This window comes from Ovis canadensis, chromosome 19 (assembly GCF_042477335.2).
Source record: "Ovis canadensis isolate MfBH-ARS-UI-01 breed Bighorn chromosome 19, ARS-UI_OviCan_v2, whole genome shotgun sequence".
In the NCBI taxonomy this organism is placed as follows: Eukaryota; Metazoa; Chordata; class Mammalia; order Artiodactyla; family Bovidae; genus Ovis; species Ovis canadensis.
In genome coordinates, this window is record NC_091263.1 from 42842113 (window position 1) to 42859095 (window position 16983).

The window sequence follows — 16983 nt, forward strand, 5'->3', positions numbered from 1 at the left end:
TCCTCATTTAAATGTTATTCTATTGAACGTACATAAACTCTGTGAAGTAGGCACTAATAACCTCTCCCCTTTGCAAATTGACGAAATCTGCAAACGTTATACAGACAATCACTGGTGGGTCCAGGAAGGCTGATTTTTCTGACTCTCAAGTTGACAGTATTATTATTTATTGAGCATCTATTTATCATAAAGTCCATATCACTCTGTCTTACTCTGATAGTCTTAAGGGTCTCAGGTTTAGTTGATTTTGTCTCACCAAAAGGCAGTGCATTTATAGATGAGAAGGGTCGCCAATCTAAGCCCCGTGGGCCAAACCAGCCCTTTTGAAGTCAGAGCTGAGCTGGAACACTGCAGCAGTCCTTCATTTACATGCTGTCTGTGGTTGCTTTTGTGCTGCCTATGTTAGACTGGAGTAGTTGTGACAGAGAGCCCAGAAAGCTGTTACAGAGCTGAGATATTTACTATGTGGTTCTTCAGGGAAAAAAAAAGTTTGCCAAACCCTGATATAGAGCGCAATCATATAGACTATTTCTTTGATTAAACTCTTTCTAATGAATAGACTGGTGGTATTCAATGGCTCTTTGCAACGCCATGGACTATACAATTCATGGAATTCTCCAGGCCAGAATACTGGAGTGGGTAGCTATTCCCTTCTCCAGGGGATCTTTGCAGGAAGATTCTTTACCAGCTGAGCCACCAGGGAAACCCAAGACTGGAGTGGGCAGCCTATTCCTTCCCCAGGGGATCTTCCTGACCCAGGAATGCAATCGGGGTCTCCTGCATTGCGGGTGGATTCTTCACCAACTGAGCTACCAGGGAAGCCCATTCAATGGCTTAGGATCAGTTTAACTGTTAAATTTATATCTATACAGTATTTGTTCCATTCAATACATTTTTATCAAATGCTGTTCCCCACCCCACCGCCTACCTCCAAAAATAGTCATCAGTCCATCCGAGGGGGATTTCTGGGTGGAGAAGAAAATGCACCATTCCCAGTTTAGCATGTGAAATGTGAAACTTCTTTTGACGTTTCCCAAAGGTACCCCTAAGTGTTTGCGGCTATCTGGAGTTGTATGTACTTCTGAGACCTTCACCCATCGAGATTATTTGTGGACTGAGCAGTCTCCACCCTGGCTAGTCAGCTGGTTTCTGCCCATCTGAAAAACTAAAGCAAAGCATGCAATACACAAGTTAGAAACACACCTTCACTCACCTGCACCTGAAAGAACCATCAGAATCTGCCATTCTGGGATAGAGGGAAAACCAGTATGAGCTCTCTGATTCCAGCTTTATCTTCATCTTGAAGCTTACACAACTCACAGATAGATTATAAGTTATGATAACGATTCCCACCAAAGACAAACTGACTCCCTGTCCTCCACATCCTTTCATCTCTCTGGATTCCACTTCTAAGCTCTTTTATATTCTGTCAAGACGGAGTGTGTCATTTGCCAAAATGACAGAGGGTGTGCCAGCACTGGGACATATTTTCCACTTTACCTGTATTGAAAAAATGTTGTCATACTAAGGTGTCTTTTTTTCCCCCATGATTGCTTTTTGCCCCTGTAAAAAGTGCCGCACCAGCTTCGTGAAATGCTTTTTGTCTGTTCCTATACAGTGATGAAAATAGAATGAAAGGTTCAAGTGAGTTTTGTTTGTTAAAATATAACAAACGATTATCCTAGAAACACCATACCATCCTAGCACTATTTTCGTTCTTGTTATGTTTTAGCTTTTTCATTGCCAAGTGCCAGCTTGATCTGGGTACCAAAACCACAGTTTATGGACAAGATTTCAAAGAACGGCAATACGACAATTCTCTTGGTTGGCTGACATCTCAAAAATGTTTTGCCTAAAGCCCTCCCAGAAGAAAAGAAGTTATTCTTTGGTGGTAAAAATTATAAAAGGAAAAGGCAAGGAGGAAAAAAAAGGCAAACAATGGGCAAGCCGTTTTAATGCAATCAAATGGGATTTAAATGAAAGCAATTGTGTTATACTTCATGGAGGCGGTAGGGAGTCACTCTGGAAATCTATTTGTTTGAGAGCTGCCATTCTACATCAGCTGAGCTCAGACCGCTGTTTATTGCTACCATACCAAAGTCGTTTATACCTTTCTGTAAAGAGGCCCCCGCTGATGAACCACTGAGCACGGCTCTGGCTATTTGAGGTCCTAGGTGACGAGAGAAAATGATATCACGCTGCAGGGTTTTGCTTGTCATGTCTATCAGTAATGGAAGATACACGGACACAACGTATGAAATTCCATCTCTGTGGAAGGGACAGCATTCTTGAAAACAGTACTATCTTCGCCGTCAGGTTAAAATGATCATATTTAGCAACTGTGTGCATTCTTCAAGGGCTTCTACATATAAAAATTAGTTAATTGGCAATCACTACCTTCTGTTAGGTAAGCATGGATTATTATTATCATAATTTTACAGACAGAATAAATGAGAATGATGGACAAGGTGCCAGGAGAAAAATTAACATGAATGAGTTTCTAGACCACAAACCTCACCTGCAAAGCTTTTAAAGAGCTTGCTTATTTTAAAGAACATGCTTTCTGGAAAAGAGAAATTTAAATATTGGAAAAGAAAGTTTCCCAAATTTAGAAAAAAAAAAAGTCCTATTTATCAATGAAACCAGTGCTGGGATTTTGGGTTTTATTAATTTATGAATATTTATTTTTATGATTTTTTAACTTCCATACATCTATGAAGGTCTTCCTTTTGATGGGGATTTCATGTGATAATAACTCTCACTCTTCAAATTTCATTCCTTGGTATTTTGCTCTTTTAGAATAATCAAAGATCTTTGAGGCTTTATTCATTACCGGAAAACAGATTTTTTTTGGACTTGTAAATATTTGAGTAAGTTACATATGCAATATACAAGTTTAGTGAGTGTCCAGCGTGGGCCAAACACTGTCCCAGGGCCTGGGGATCTAGCACTGACTGATGAGAGAGGTATCTTTTAAACTTTAAGTTTAAATTTGACTGTAGAAACTGTTTCTTCCTGTCATTTAGCTGAAGGAGGAGGGTCTATTGTTGAACAAAAAAAAAGTCATTTTGAACATAGTTATTAAAAAGTAAAAGAGGTTTAAAAATGCTATACTGGTTTTATTTATTTATTTATTATTATTATTATTATTATTTTTTGCTATACTGGTTTTAAAGCGAAGAGGATGGAGCTATGAGCCATTGAATGTGAGGCGGTTCTAGAAGCTGAAAAAGGTCAGGAAGAGAATCATCCCCTGGAGCCTCTGGAAGGAATGCAGTCTTCCCAATACCTTGGTTTCAGTCCCATGGAACCCACTGTTAGATTTTTACTTCTAGAACGATAAGAGATTAAACTTTGTGTTTTTAAAAGCAGCCCCCATCAAAAAAGCACTGCATGGCCTTGTGCAGGTGTGTGTGCCGTTGCCTCAGCCGTGTCCGGCTCTTTGCGACCCTATAGACTGTAGCCCGCCAGGCTCCTCTGTCCATGGAATTCTCCAGGCAAGAATACTGGAGTGGGTAGCCATTTCCTTCCCCAGGGGATCTTCCCAACCCAGGGATTGAATTCAGGTCTCCCGCATTGCAGGTGGATTCTTTACTATCTGAGCTACCAAGGAAGCCCTTAAGTGGTCTTAGTATGTGTATTTGTTTTCCCTTGACAGATGATTGCTTCAAATCAGGATATAACTCAGAACAATTAGGGCAGCTGACGGTGTTTTTAAATGTCATTCCTAGACAGTGGGTGGAGAAGGCAATGGCACCTGATTCCAGTGTTCCTGCCTGGAGAATCCCAGGGACGGGGGAGCCTGGTGGGCTGCCGTCCATGGGGTCGCACAGAGTCAGACATGACTGAAGCGACTTAGCAGCAGCAGCAAACAGTGGGTGTGTATATATTTTTCAGGTCATGCTTCTTCCCCCTCCAGGGCTAGTGATGACTTCTGTAATAAGACTGTAGTAGGCGTGCATTTTTTGCCTTTCTGGAGTCTCTTTGGAGAACCACTGCCTCCCTTGCCTTCATTTCTTGTGGTATGGGTGTGATTGTCATCCACTCCCTGGTTCAGGAATGGGCACATTATCAGAGGCAGGCCAAGAATTATGCCTAGGACATTTCTTGAAACTATTAGGAAAGTATGTTCTTTCTCTCGGGGTTGGGACTCTGGTAAGATGTAAACCTGGATTACAGGGGCTGTGTAGCCATATGGGGAGAGCCTGCCTGAGAAGCAAGCCAACCCCGAGGAAAGCAGGGTAGATTCGTATTGTGTTTGTGTGAACATCTGGATTTAGCCATACCTGAAGCCAGTTTACTTCCTGGACTTTTCGGTGATGGGCCTAGTCTCCCCCTCCCCCTCCCGCCCCCAGCAATGCCTGAGTCACTTTGAAATGAGTGTCAAAAACTTGTAGGAGAAAAGAGTTTTAATTGCAATTCAAATCAATTTAAAAAATATAGCCTTTGGTATGAACAAGAAAATAAACACTGGTTTTTTAGATTGAAAAGCTTATGCATATATATGGATACATGCAGAGTGGTAGTATCTGTGTAACTAATATTCATCATTCCCTTATTCCTTATTTATATAACCCTATTAATATTTTCATGTTTTTATAGTAGCTTCATTGAGATATAATTCATATACCATGAAATTCACCCTTTGAAAGTATACAATTCAGTAGTTTTTAGTATATTCACAGTTATGTAACCATCGGCTTGATTAATTTTAGAACACTGCCATCACCTCGAAAAGAACTCCCATATCCATTACAGGCATTCCTCACTTCTGCCTCCCCCCAGCTCGTGACAAGCACTAACCTAATTTCTGTTTCTACAAATTTCATATAAATAGAATCATGCAATATGTGGCCTTTTTTGTTAAGCATCTTTCACTTAGAATAATGTTTTCAATGCTCATCCATGTTATGGCATAAATCAGTACTTCCTTTCTTTTTATGGCAGGTGATATCCTGTTGCATGGAAATACCAAAGTTTGTTTACATGTTTATCAGTTGATGGATATTTGGGTTGTTTAAACTTTTTGGCTATTGCAAATAATGCTGTTGTAAACATTTGTATCTAAGTTTTCATGTTGATAAACGTTTTCAATTCTCTTGGGTATACACCTAGGCATAGAATTGCTGGGTCTGATGGTCACTCAACGTTTAGCATTCTGAGGAGCTGCCAAACTGTTTTCCAAAGCAGCTGTCCCATTGTACAATCCCACTAGCAATGTATAAGGGTTCCAATTTCCCCATATCCTTGCCAAGCCTTGTTATTATATCTTTTTGACATTAGCCATCCTAGTGAGTGTGAAGTGATATCTTATGGTAAAACTCTCTTAATATTCCATGAAGCAATGTGCTCTCATAAAAGACTATATTTCACAGATCCCCTTCTTTGCATTTAGTGGTTACTGGTAAGCTGTATGGGAATTTAGTTTGGAAGGGCTTTGAGAAAAGCTCTTAAAGAAGACTGGCCAAGTAAGGGAAAGTCATTTGGGGCCTTTCCTTCATCCTCCCATTCTTCTGCCTGAATTGGTGGCTCTGCAGCAGGCATCTTGGTCAGTGAAGTGAGATTAGAGACCCATCCTATCAACATTAGAGCAGGGAGATAAAAGAATCCTGAGTCCTTGTGACCCGGAAGCCACTACATCAGCCATGGGCTGCTAACTATAAGTCATATGGTTTTCTTGGAGAGAGAAATAAAAATCAAGCTTGTTTATTCCCTGGCTGTTCTGTTCTATTAGCTCAACATAATCCTCTATTTTCTGGCACATGTGCATGTATGTGTGGGAGTGGGTGTGTATATGCGTGTATGCACATATGAGTATGTAGACACATATGGGGTGTGCACATATACATATACACGCATATGGGTATATTGGCGAGAATCCTCATCAAGCCTAATTCTTTTTCCTGAGAACACAGCTAGACCACATTTCCCAGATTTCCATGCTACCGCTGCCACTCTGTGACCAGACTATAGCCAATAGAAAGCAGCAGAGAGAATGTACGCCATCCACAAGCCTGGTCAGTAGGGCAGTCTTTCCTTCTTTCTCCCCATCTACTGACTAAATGGAGAAGACTTTAGGGAGAGGACTTGAGGAGGCAGAGCCATGAGGGGGAAGGCGCCTGGGGCTCTGCGTGACCATATGGATATCCACACCAGGGGATAAGGGTGGGAAAAACAATTCTTCCGACTGAGGTCTCTGAGAATTAGGGGTTTGCTTCTCTTAATGACATTGCATATACATACACATTTATGTCTACATACATTCATATAACTGACCCAAGGCCACGCAGTGATCAGTGGAACATGCATCTCCCAACGCTTAGTCCAGTCCTCTCTCCACTGAGCTGGCATGCAGGGTACCTGGGTGTGTGTTATGAGAGTATGTTTCATTATAAATATTTAGAAAGTCATGTAACTTCTTTAGCTTCCATTTCCTCATCTGATAGTGAGTCGGTGGGACTGGGTAAGATACTTAACATATTTGTTTCTGTATTAGAACTATTGGAACTTCTGGTAAACTTGGGGTCCTTGTAAGCTCTTTAAAGGTAAGACGGCCTGTGTCCTTTCTCATATTCTTTCCTTCTAAGCTCTTTATAGGATAACTGTTCCATAAGTGTTTGTGGAATAAAAGGGAAAGCCTCTTCCAGCTCTAAATGTCTACAGTGCATCTTTAGAATCTACATGCATCTTTGCTGCTGCTGCTAAGTCACTTCAGTCGTGTCCGACTCTGTGCGACCCCATAGATGGCAGCCCACCAGGCTCCCCCGTCCCTGGGATTCTCCAGGCAAGAACACTGGAGTGGGTTGCCATTTCCTTCTCCAATGCATGAAAGTGAAAAATCAAAGTGAAGTCGCTCGTGTCCAACTCTTAGCGACCCCATGGACTGCGGCCTACCAGGCTCCTTGGCCATTGGATTTTCCAGGCAAGAGTACTGGAGTGGGGTGCCATTGCCTTCTCCGACATGCATCTTTAGAATCATATTTATTACACGCACACTTTTATCTGTGCACGGCCTGCCAATTCACGACCAGAGCATGATCTAGCTGCTCTTACGAGAGTTGAAAGTGTTAGTCACTCAGTCGTGTCCGACTCTTCATGACCTCATGGACTGTAGCCTACCAGGCTCTTCTGTCCATGGAATTCTCCAAGCAAGAATACTGGAGTGGGCTGTTATTTTCTTCTGTTATGAGAGTTGGGTGCTCTCAATTTCAGAATACATTTTCTTCTGGAAACAACATGTTAAATGATGACACACACTCAGAATAGGCCACGGCGGGCTGTCTAACCCATCCTGTGACACAGACACTCATGCTGTTAGATTGAGCCTGTGCTTAGGATCCTAGAAGCAGGAACTTCCATGGACTAGGGAGCAGGAACACTCACATGTTACCCACGTGAGATAGAATGTGGGCATGAGGCCCTGACTCTCTAATAGAATGTTGGCTGAGAACTAGACAGAGACCAAACCCTTCAACATCGGCATCCAGCATTCACAAAGGCAATGAACACTTCTTACCATGTAAGCTGTGCAGCCCACTGGATGTTTGGCTTCTGCCTATTTTTCTACCCTTATGTGATACTATTCTCCCCCTCTTCTCAGCCTGTTCCAGGGATGTTCTGTCCAATTTCAATAAACCAAGAGCTTGACTCCCTCTGGACCGTTGCACTTTCTGTTGCTTTTCTGCCTGGAATCTTCTCCTGCTGACTGTTGCTGGCCTGTCTCATCTTTCAAGCCACATCTCATTTCCTCTCAGGAGACTTCTCTATTTGGAACAGTCTCCTCTGATTCTCTCCAGCAACTTGTCTTGGTGGCTGGTCTTTATAGCTGTGCTTCTCAAACTTTTGGTGCACACTGATCTCTTGGGGATGTTAAAATGCAGGTCTTGACTCAGTAGGTGCAGGGTGAAGTTTCAGACTATGCATTTCCTACAAGCTCCCTGGTTCTGCCTGTGCCTATGACTACACTCTGAGTAGCCCTGCTCAAGAGAACTTGCCTATCACACTGTTGTCTTAGGAAGCTCTTTGTGTCTGGATGTCTGCACCTCCCCAGCCTGGAAGGAGTACTCACTGAGCCCGTCTTGTTCACCTGTCGCCCTGGTGCCAGAACAGCATCTTCCTAGTGTGTGCATGCATGTGTGTGTGTGTGTATGTGTGTTAGTCACTCAGTCATGTCCAACTCTTTGCAACCCCATGGGCTGTAGCCCACCAGGCTCCTCTGTCCAGGGATCTCCTAGGCATGAATATCAGAGTTGGTAGCCATTCCTTTCTCCAGGGGGTCTTCTCAACCCAGGAATCAAACCTAGGTCTCCAGCATTGCAGGCAGATTCCTTACTATTGGAGCCACCTACTAGTAAGCCTACTTACTAAATAAATACCTGCTGGGTAAGTTCAGAGACTTTAAGTGGGATGAGTGTTACACCAGGGAACGTCCATAGTGCTGTAGAAGCTCATTTCATCTGGAGGGACAGGGATGGCGTCTTGCTGATGTGCAGCACCAGACTTGTGCACAGAAGCAGGTAAGAAACATCTTCCCAACGCTTCCTGTTCTCTGTCCAAAGCTCCCACTGTGTGAGCTCATCCTGACTTGCCCAATCTTCCACAGTCCAAGTCAAAGATAACCTATCTTACCCGTGTGTGTTAGTTGTGTCTGACTCTTTTGACCCCATGGACTGTAGCCTGCCAGGCTCCTCTGACCATGGGATTCCCCAGGCAGGAATACTGGAGTGGGTAGCCATTGCCTACTCCAGGGGGTCTTCCCAACCCAGGGATCGAACCTGAGTCTCCTAAATTGCAGGTAGATTCTTTACCATCTGAGCCATCAGGGATGAATCTCCCAGGCCCCAGAATGGCTGGCATTGCTATGGTAGGAGGCAAGCAATCTGATCGAGACATTTCACACTTGACAAATATACCTTAATAAAAGCTGGTGGTACTTTTAATTTGGTTTTGTAAAAAAGATGCTTATTAATCTAATTGTCTAGTGCTGTTTGGCTAGTAGAGTATATATATTTAAGCCCAGGGAAGCCACCAAAAACAAGAAAAAAAAAACTTGCCCTTTTTTTTCCTTTCTCTAGTACTGAACCCACAAATTATCTAAAGCTCAGGGGAAACTGAGGACTGATAGAGAGAAAGGGGAGATGAGTAATGCTGGAGGTGTGGAGTGATTATTTGTATGATCCGTAAGGCGATGACTTCCAAGTTTAGGAGTTGTGGGGGAGGCAGTGTGTGCTCACAGATGTTAAGAGTGAGGGTTCTGGAATCCTTTTATGTACATTCCTGATTGCTGTTCTTTTATTGTGTTCAGTTCCTCAGTTGTTTCTGACTCTTTGCAACCCCATTGAATGCAGCACTCCAGGCTTCCCTGTTCTTCACCACCTCCCAGAGCTTGCTCAAACTCATGTCCATCAGGTCGCGATGCCATCCAACCATCTCATCCTCTGACAGCCCCTTCTCTTCCTACCTTCAATCTTTCCCAGCATCAGGGTCTTTTCGAATGAGTTGGCTCCTTGCATCAGGTGGCCAAAGTATTGGAGATTCAGGGTCAGTCCTTCCAAAGAATATTCAGGACTGATTTCCTTTAGGATTGACAGGTTTGACCTCTTTGAAATCCAAGGTACTCTCAAGAGTTTTCTCCAACACCACAGTTCAAAAGCATCACTTCTTCAGTGCTCAGCCTTATTTATGATCTAACTCTGATATCCATGCATGACTACTGGAAAAACCATAGCTTTGACTATACGGACCTTTGCTGGGAAAGCAATGTCTCTGCTTTTTAAGACACTGTCTAGGTCTGTCATAGTTTTTCTTCCAAGGAGCAAATCTCTTTAAAGTTTTTGGCTGAAGTCACCATCTGCAGTGATTTTGGAGCCCAAGAAAATGTAGTCTGTCACTATTTCCATTGTTTCCCCATCTATTTGCCATGAAGTGATGGGACCAGATGTCATGATCTCAGTTTTTTGAATGTTGAATTGTAAGCTAGCTTTTCCACTCTCTCACCTTCATGAAGAGGCTCTTTAGTTCCTCTTCACTTTCTGCCTTAAGGGTAGTATCATCTACATATCTGAGGTTATTGATATTTCTCCTGGCAATCTTGATTCCAGTGATCACTAGTATATTAAACAGTTTCTTCATCTGTAAAATGGGCCAACAACACATCTGTCTCTTGATGTGCTGTGAAGATTAAGGAATAGTGAAGGTCAATTGGTGAGCACAATGCTTGCCACCGAGTAGCAGCTCAAAAATGGTAAATATTACGCACATGATCTTCTGATAAAACATGGTGGAAAGGAGAGTAAGGGACAGACTCTAACTCAGAGCGATGGTGAACATCGCATGTTAGGTTTGGGACCACACTTTGGTTAGAAAGTGCAGAGTCAGACTATGAAAAGAAGGGTTGGTGGCAGAGATGGTCCAAGCTGCAGGAAATTGTTTGTAAAGTGTCCACAAGGAAGCCTCCCTTCATAAACATTCAGATGATTCTCAGATGCTTGAGTATCTAGTCCATACCAGAACAACCAGCTACTTTTCTCACATGACTTGTGATACCAAATTTCACCTTCTTACCATTTGTATTCATGTTTCTTAATGTGGCACCACAACTTTTCAATTCAATACCCCTCTCACTATGCTGCATTCAGTCATTCCTCAGCCAGCAGAGGGCATGGCATGGGCTACCAGTACTGACTGATTGACCTTAGCGGTGAGTGCAAGACTGCCCCTGAACCAGTGGTTCTCAACCTAGGGCAGTTTTGCCTCCTCAGGACTTTGGCAATGTCTGGTTGACACCACTGAGCAGGGTGCTGCAGGGCGGGGAATACTACTGGCATCTAGTAGGTAGTAACTAGAGATGCTACTAAACACCCTACAATGCCCAGGGCAAAAAATTATTTGCCTGAAAACAAATCTTGCCTTTAAACTTTTCTTTTCTTAACCTTTCTGGTTCTCAATTCCCCTATTAAATTCAGCCACTAAATAACATGCACGATCCGCCAACTCTGACATTCTAAGAGGCTTTTTTTTTTTTCCTGACCTCCAAGAATTTTGCTTCTAAAATTAACCAACAAGGAGTGGTTCAGACAGACTTTTCTTTTGCCTAAAGAGGCCAATCCACAGTCTGCTATAGCTTTTCTGTGGCCTCAGCTGTAGAATTTCAACAGCCTCTTAGTTGGCAATGCAGTGGGGGTGGTGGGACAAGTCTTAAGAGAAACCTATACCCAAAGTAAGCAGTAATTTCTCATTCATGGTTCATGATGAGCTTTCCCTGTTTCTCAAAACCAGTTTGGTTTGACGAGGATCACCCTGTTGATACTAGTCCACCCTATGAAACTGACAGGCCCACACACCTTTGGAGAAAGAATGTGTTTCTTACCCATTATCTGAGAACCTGTGAGCTGCTTAATAAATATACTGATGGAGGATTTCTGGCATATGCTTATCTGAACAAAGGCCAATTATATTCTAAGAACTCGCGAAGGAATAGATTAATTGATTTAAGCAATTAAAGTCCCTACCACAAATAGAAACAAATGCCACCAACACAGATAAAAGAACACTATCCAGGGACCTAACAAGGCCCTAAAAATCTAATCAGTGACAACTTTTGAAAGGCCAGTTCAAAACAAGTAATCCTTTTGGACATCAAGGCAACCTTCTCACTGGCAAAACAGTTGCATAGTGAAGAGAAAGGTCATGGGCCTTTCTCAGCCACAGAAAGGAGAGAAGTAAACGCAATTAGACAAAATGGATGCTGTAATCCCACTTTCCAGACCCCAGAGCCACACTAAACACTGAGATTCAACTTTTCCACTTCACTATTCAGGATCTGGCAGCACTTCCCAAATGAGAATGCCATAGCTTGATTTCTTTCTTACCAATTCTGGCCAGATGTTTCTTAGCAATGTCTAGAGCCTGGGGTAGAGAAAGAAAAATTTAAAAAAATCACCAAATCCATGGATGTTGCTATGAATTGATCACGTAAGTTGGAGTCCCAAAGTACTATTGCTGAAAACTGCCCTGCTTGAAACTACTCCCCAGCAGAAGCAAAACATCCAGTTTCATGGACTGCCACTTCCCAGTCAGGGGGAAAACCACTGAGTAATAGCATCAGCACCACTTGGAGGCTCTTTTTCACAAGCAGGTTCTCAGACTCCACCCCAGGCCTACAGGATCAGAATCTGCATCCATAGTAAAATCTGAGAAAGAATGCTCTACAGGGTCTTCAGGAGTAGTTTATTTTTTGCCTTTTCTCATCCTGAGCTTCCTCAATTGGAATATGGAAATATAACAAAGTGCATACAAAGGGGGAAAAAAACCTGAAAGAAGACAGTTCACAGGAGCACAGGAGTGCGGGGGACTATGGGGGAACTTCTCGAAGCTCTACACTGCGCAGTTTTCCACAACGTAAGACCAGGGTTACTTCTTTTGTAATGGGGAAAAATAATTTTAAATACAGCTGACGCTCTCTCACAATATTGTACTGATGATTTTTAAAGGGACCACCATAGCAGGGCCCAGCACCATACTGCAGTGCAGACAAGTCAAAGGTGTTAAGTGAACTGGGTGGAGCCAGCCAGCAGCCGGTGAGCAGCTCTCGTCTCCGAAAACTGGCCCTCATACACATTCGATCTCAGCACCTGGAAACCTTGGCCTGGCAAACTTCGGGATCCGCTGAACCTCAGATCTGACCTGTAGTTGCTGGAGCGTCCCGCCGGCTCTGTAACTTTCCCTGGAATAAAATAAATAAATAAAGACCGTAAGTGCTGAAATAGCGGACCCCACACTAAATCTCTCTGCAGTCAGCCACGGAAAGAGGAGGCCGGGGAGTGGAGTCAAAAGTCGCAGTCTGGCCCGGACGGGGTTCCAGGGAAACTAGTTTGGGCGGCTGCAGCATCCTTAGAGGCTAACTCTGAGCTTTCTCAGCTGGCTTTTTGTCTCCTGTAGTGAAAACTGCAAGAGAGAGGAGTGGAGTTTCCCGAGGGAAGGGCTCAGGCTGGCGTCTTGGGCGGGCCAGCCCCCTCGGCGAGCTTCTGTGTCTTCCCACTTTCCTCCGCCTCCCTCCCTCTCTCCTCCCTTTTGGGTCGGGCGGGCGCGAGGCCTCAGAGGCAGAATGGTCTTGCGCACGCGCTCGCGCAATTACGGCCGAGGAGTTCTGTTCCTCGGGCATTTTCCGAGGAAGTCTGGAGCAATTAGGCTCAGTCCGGGGAGAGCCAGCGAGCGAGCGGGCGGCGCTGCCGGCGCGTCTGGGCTGCCTCGCTGGGAGGGAGGGGGCGGCCGGTCGCCCGGCGGCGACCCCGGGCCCCGGCCGCCACCATGGGCTTCGAGCTGGACCGCTTCGACGGCGACGTGGACCCGGACCTGAAGTGCGCTCTGTGCCACAAAGTCCTGGAGGACCCGCTGACCACGCCGTGCGGCCACGTCTTCTGCGCCGGCTGTGTGCTGCCCTGGGTGGTGCAGGAGGGCAGCTGCCCAGCGCGCTGCCGCGGTCGCCTCTCGGCCAAGGAGCTCAACCACGTCCTGCCGCTCAAGCGCCTCATCCTCAAGCTGGACATCAAGTGCGCTCATGCGGCGCGCGGCTGCGGCCGGGTGGTCAAGCTGCAACAGCTGCCGGAGCACCTCGAGCGCTGCGACTTCGCGCCCGCGCGCTGCCGCCACGCGGGCTGCGGCCAGGTGCTGCTGCGGCGAGACGTGGAGGCGCACATGCGCGACGCGTGCGACGCGCGGCCGGTGGGCCGCTGCCAGGAGGGCTGCGGGCTGCCCCTGACGCACGGCGAGCAGCGCGCCGGAGGCCACTGCTGTGCACGGGCCCTGCGGGCGCACAACGCCGCGCTGCAGGCCCGCCTGGGCGCGCTGCACAAGGCGCTCAAGAAGGAGGCGCTGCGGGCCGGCAAGCGCGAGAAGTCCCTGGTGGCGCAGCTGGCCGCCGCACAGCTGGAGCTGCAGATGACCGCTCTGCGCTACCAGAAGAAGTTCACCGAGTACAGCGCGCGCCTTGACTCGCTTAGCCGCTGCGTGGCCGCGCCGCCCGGCGGCAAGGTAGGCGCCCGCCGTCCGCCCCGACCCCCTACTGGCCCTGGGGCGCCTCCCAGTCCCTGTGGTCTTGTGGTTACCGGGAGCTTCCGGGAGCATCTCTGCCTCCCTCTTCTAACTCTCCTTGCCAGATAGATCGCTTTGAGCCGGTCGGGGAATCAGTCTCACCTTGGGAACTGTTGTCCTTACAGATTAAACTCAGGGTGAAGTATAGCTGCAGCAGCTTCATCGGTTCTGGAAAAACTAAAAGGAATTCGAGAGCAGCGCAGAGTTGAGTGAATGTGGCTCTTGAGTCAGAACCCTGTAGGGGCTTTGGTACAGACCAGATGGATGATCTTGGGCAAATCGTTTAACCTCTTTGAAAGTTGGGAAACAGGGTTCCTCTACACGTGACAGGAGATAAGATACTGACACACGCGATGTTAACTATATCCATGCACCCTCAGGCGGTCCGGAAAGAATCAAAGGAACCCACAGCCCAGCCCGTGGAGACTAGGTTAACAAGGTTGCCAGAGGAGAGGCTGCTGGAGTAAAAGCTGGATTCCAGTGTGAGCTTTGCTGCCAACTAGCTGGCTGACCTTGAGCAGGCTGCTTAAGCTTTCTCAAGTTGGAAAGTAGGGCCCTAGAGATGTGACACGAGGTGGGGGCGGGGGGGTGAAACACTGCCAGGCCTCTCCTGTGTTACTCCTCCAGGGATTGAAAGAATTCCAGAAAGAATTAAAGGAACCGCCACCAAATATAAAGTAATAATTGGCATTGAGGCCTCTGGAGTTAGAACTGTTTTTTGAGTCTGGGCTCTTGGCTAGTGTTGTGGCTTAATCCCAGGTGCTTCAGTCTCTCTAAATGTAAAATAGATTTTTTGCCTGCTTCAGGGAGAGAACATATGAAAAGGATCTAGCAAGTTGCCCTGTAGAGAGCAAATGCTCAACAAGTGTTGCCTGTAATTATCTTTACCCTCCTTCCCTTGTAAGCCATCCCCCTGTTCTGGGAGTTGGTATAATTACAACAGCCACTACTGCTGGAGGCTTGCCTTACTCCAGGCCCTATGCTAAAGCTCTTGTGCTTCTCAGCTGTTTCCTTTTTAATCAAGTAAGGGAGGCAGGTTGCTTCTCATTTTGCAGAGGAAGAGAACTCAGGACCAGTGAGGGGCAGCCCTGGCCCCGAGTCATGGCTTTGAGGTGGCAGAACTGGGTTCCGAGCCCACGGATGCCCAAGCTCTTAGCCATCGTCGTGTCAGTTCTCAGTGTAACCACGAGTGCCGTTTACTGCGGGTTTATTATGTACCAGCCACAGTAGCAAGCACTCTGTGTGCATTCTGTATGTAATCCTCTGAGATGAGGAAGCAGGCACAGGTAACAGAACTTGTCCAGAGTCAAACGGTGACTCAGGAGACAGAGCTAGGATTCAGATTCCACCTCAGTCGTCAGCCTTGGGCATTTTGACATTTTGGACCCCCAAATTCTTTGTTATAGGAGGCTGTCCTGTGCACTAAGGGGCATCCTTAGCCTCTACCCACTGGATTCCAGTAGCACCCCCTACCTCTAGGTGTGACCACCATAAATGTCTGCGTGTGTTATCATGTATTCCCTGAGGGGACACAGTCAGCCACAGAGAACCAAGGTTTCCCTTGATTGCAGAGGCCACCTTTTCACCAACCGGTGAGGCACCTGGGCCATACCGCTGCCACTCTGGTTGCCTGTTGCAGGGGAGGAGAATGTGTGTGCCTGAGGGGTCCCCAGGGGCCTGCGTCTGCTTGTCTACTTCGCCTCTCTGGCCCTCTCCCAGCCCCCTCTCCCATAGTGCACACCGACTTCCCCCCTCTCGCCTCCACCCCATCCTGGCCCCCCGCCTGTCTGTCAGCTGCAGCCCCAGCAGCTGGCCGGCTCTGGGCGAAGGGCAAATATTTACAGCTCTGAGGCTCACCCAGGACCGCACAGGCGTACAAAAGACTGGTGTGAGCCTGCAAGTCCCCAAAGCAGGGGGCCAAGCTCTGTCTACAAGCAGGCGCCGGGCTTGGGGTGAAGGAGTTCCCGGAGTTTCTCCTGTTTATGCTGTCATCTGGACTTCCTGCAGAGTTTTAAGTGATGCTTATTTATAAACAAGCCATTCACTTCCCTGGAGTTTATACATCATTCATTGTTAAGTTGGTTTATTATTTCTTCTTGCCTTTCTGTTTTCTTTCTGGAGTGTTTGGGTAAACTCTCTCTCGGAATCAAAAATATGATACTTGAATCAAAATTATGGATGTTTTTGAAGTTCTGTTGGGTGAGTCAGGAGGATAATCAGGGGCATTAAGCTTGGGGACAAGATGTTGCTTTCTGAGCTTACAGACAAAAGTTTCCTTCTGGAGTTGGAGTGCTGCTCAGGACTTTCATGGACCTCAGTGCTGGCTTGAGAACAGCCAAGAAAGGCCTGGCCTGAAAGCTGAACTCATTTTTCTGGCCTCAGACCCTGGCTGTCTCAGCCCAGGCCTTAGGGTAAAGCGCGCTGCTTTTGCCTTAAAGTTAACCCCTAGTCACCCTTGGGGAGAGCTTTTGCTGTTCCTGCATCTGCCAGACAGACCCCCTCCCACGGCAAGCTGTTTAAGAACTTGTTTATTTCATTGGCCGGACTCTGCTCCCACCGGGTACTGTTTATTCTCTTCTAAAAGGCAGAAGGATTTATATTCCTTGGAAACGGGCATACACAAAACTTTTATTATTTTTTAAAAAGTCCTATCGCTTACCTCTCTGTTAAGAGCTAAAGTAGATAAGAAACACTCAGAAGATTTTTCCATACCCCCTTCTTCAGGGCTTTAGAACTTGTATCATAAAATGATCTGGCATTATTTAAATAATCTTAGATTGCAATTTTTGATATCCGCTGAAGAGAGGAGTCTGGCACACTATAGTCCACAGGGTCGCAAAGAGTCAGACACCACTGAACAACAAACACTTAAGCATTTAGGGTTTAGAGCTA

The 16983-nt window shown here is 46.1% G+C and overlaps 1 protein-coding gene across 1 annotated transcript in view; it reads left to right on the top strand.

The window, feature by feature from the left end:
* Positions 1–13097: 13097 nt before the first annotated feature.
* The window catches only part of PDZRN3 (PDZ domain containing ring finger 3), a 269039-nt gene continuing 265153 nt past the window's right edge, over positions 13098–16983 (top strand). The window contains exon 1 of the mRNA XM_069562134.1: positions 13098–14031. Within this exon, the coding sequence (XP_069418235.1) occupies positions 13309–14031 (723 nt within the window). The 5' untranslated portion in view covers positions 13098–13308. The remainder of the gene's footprint in view (positions 14032–16983) is intronic.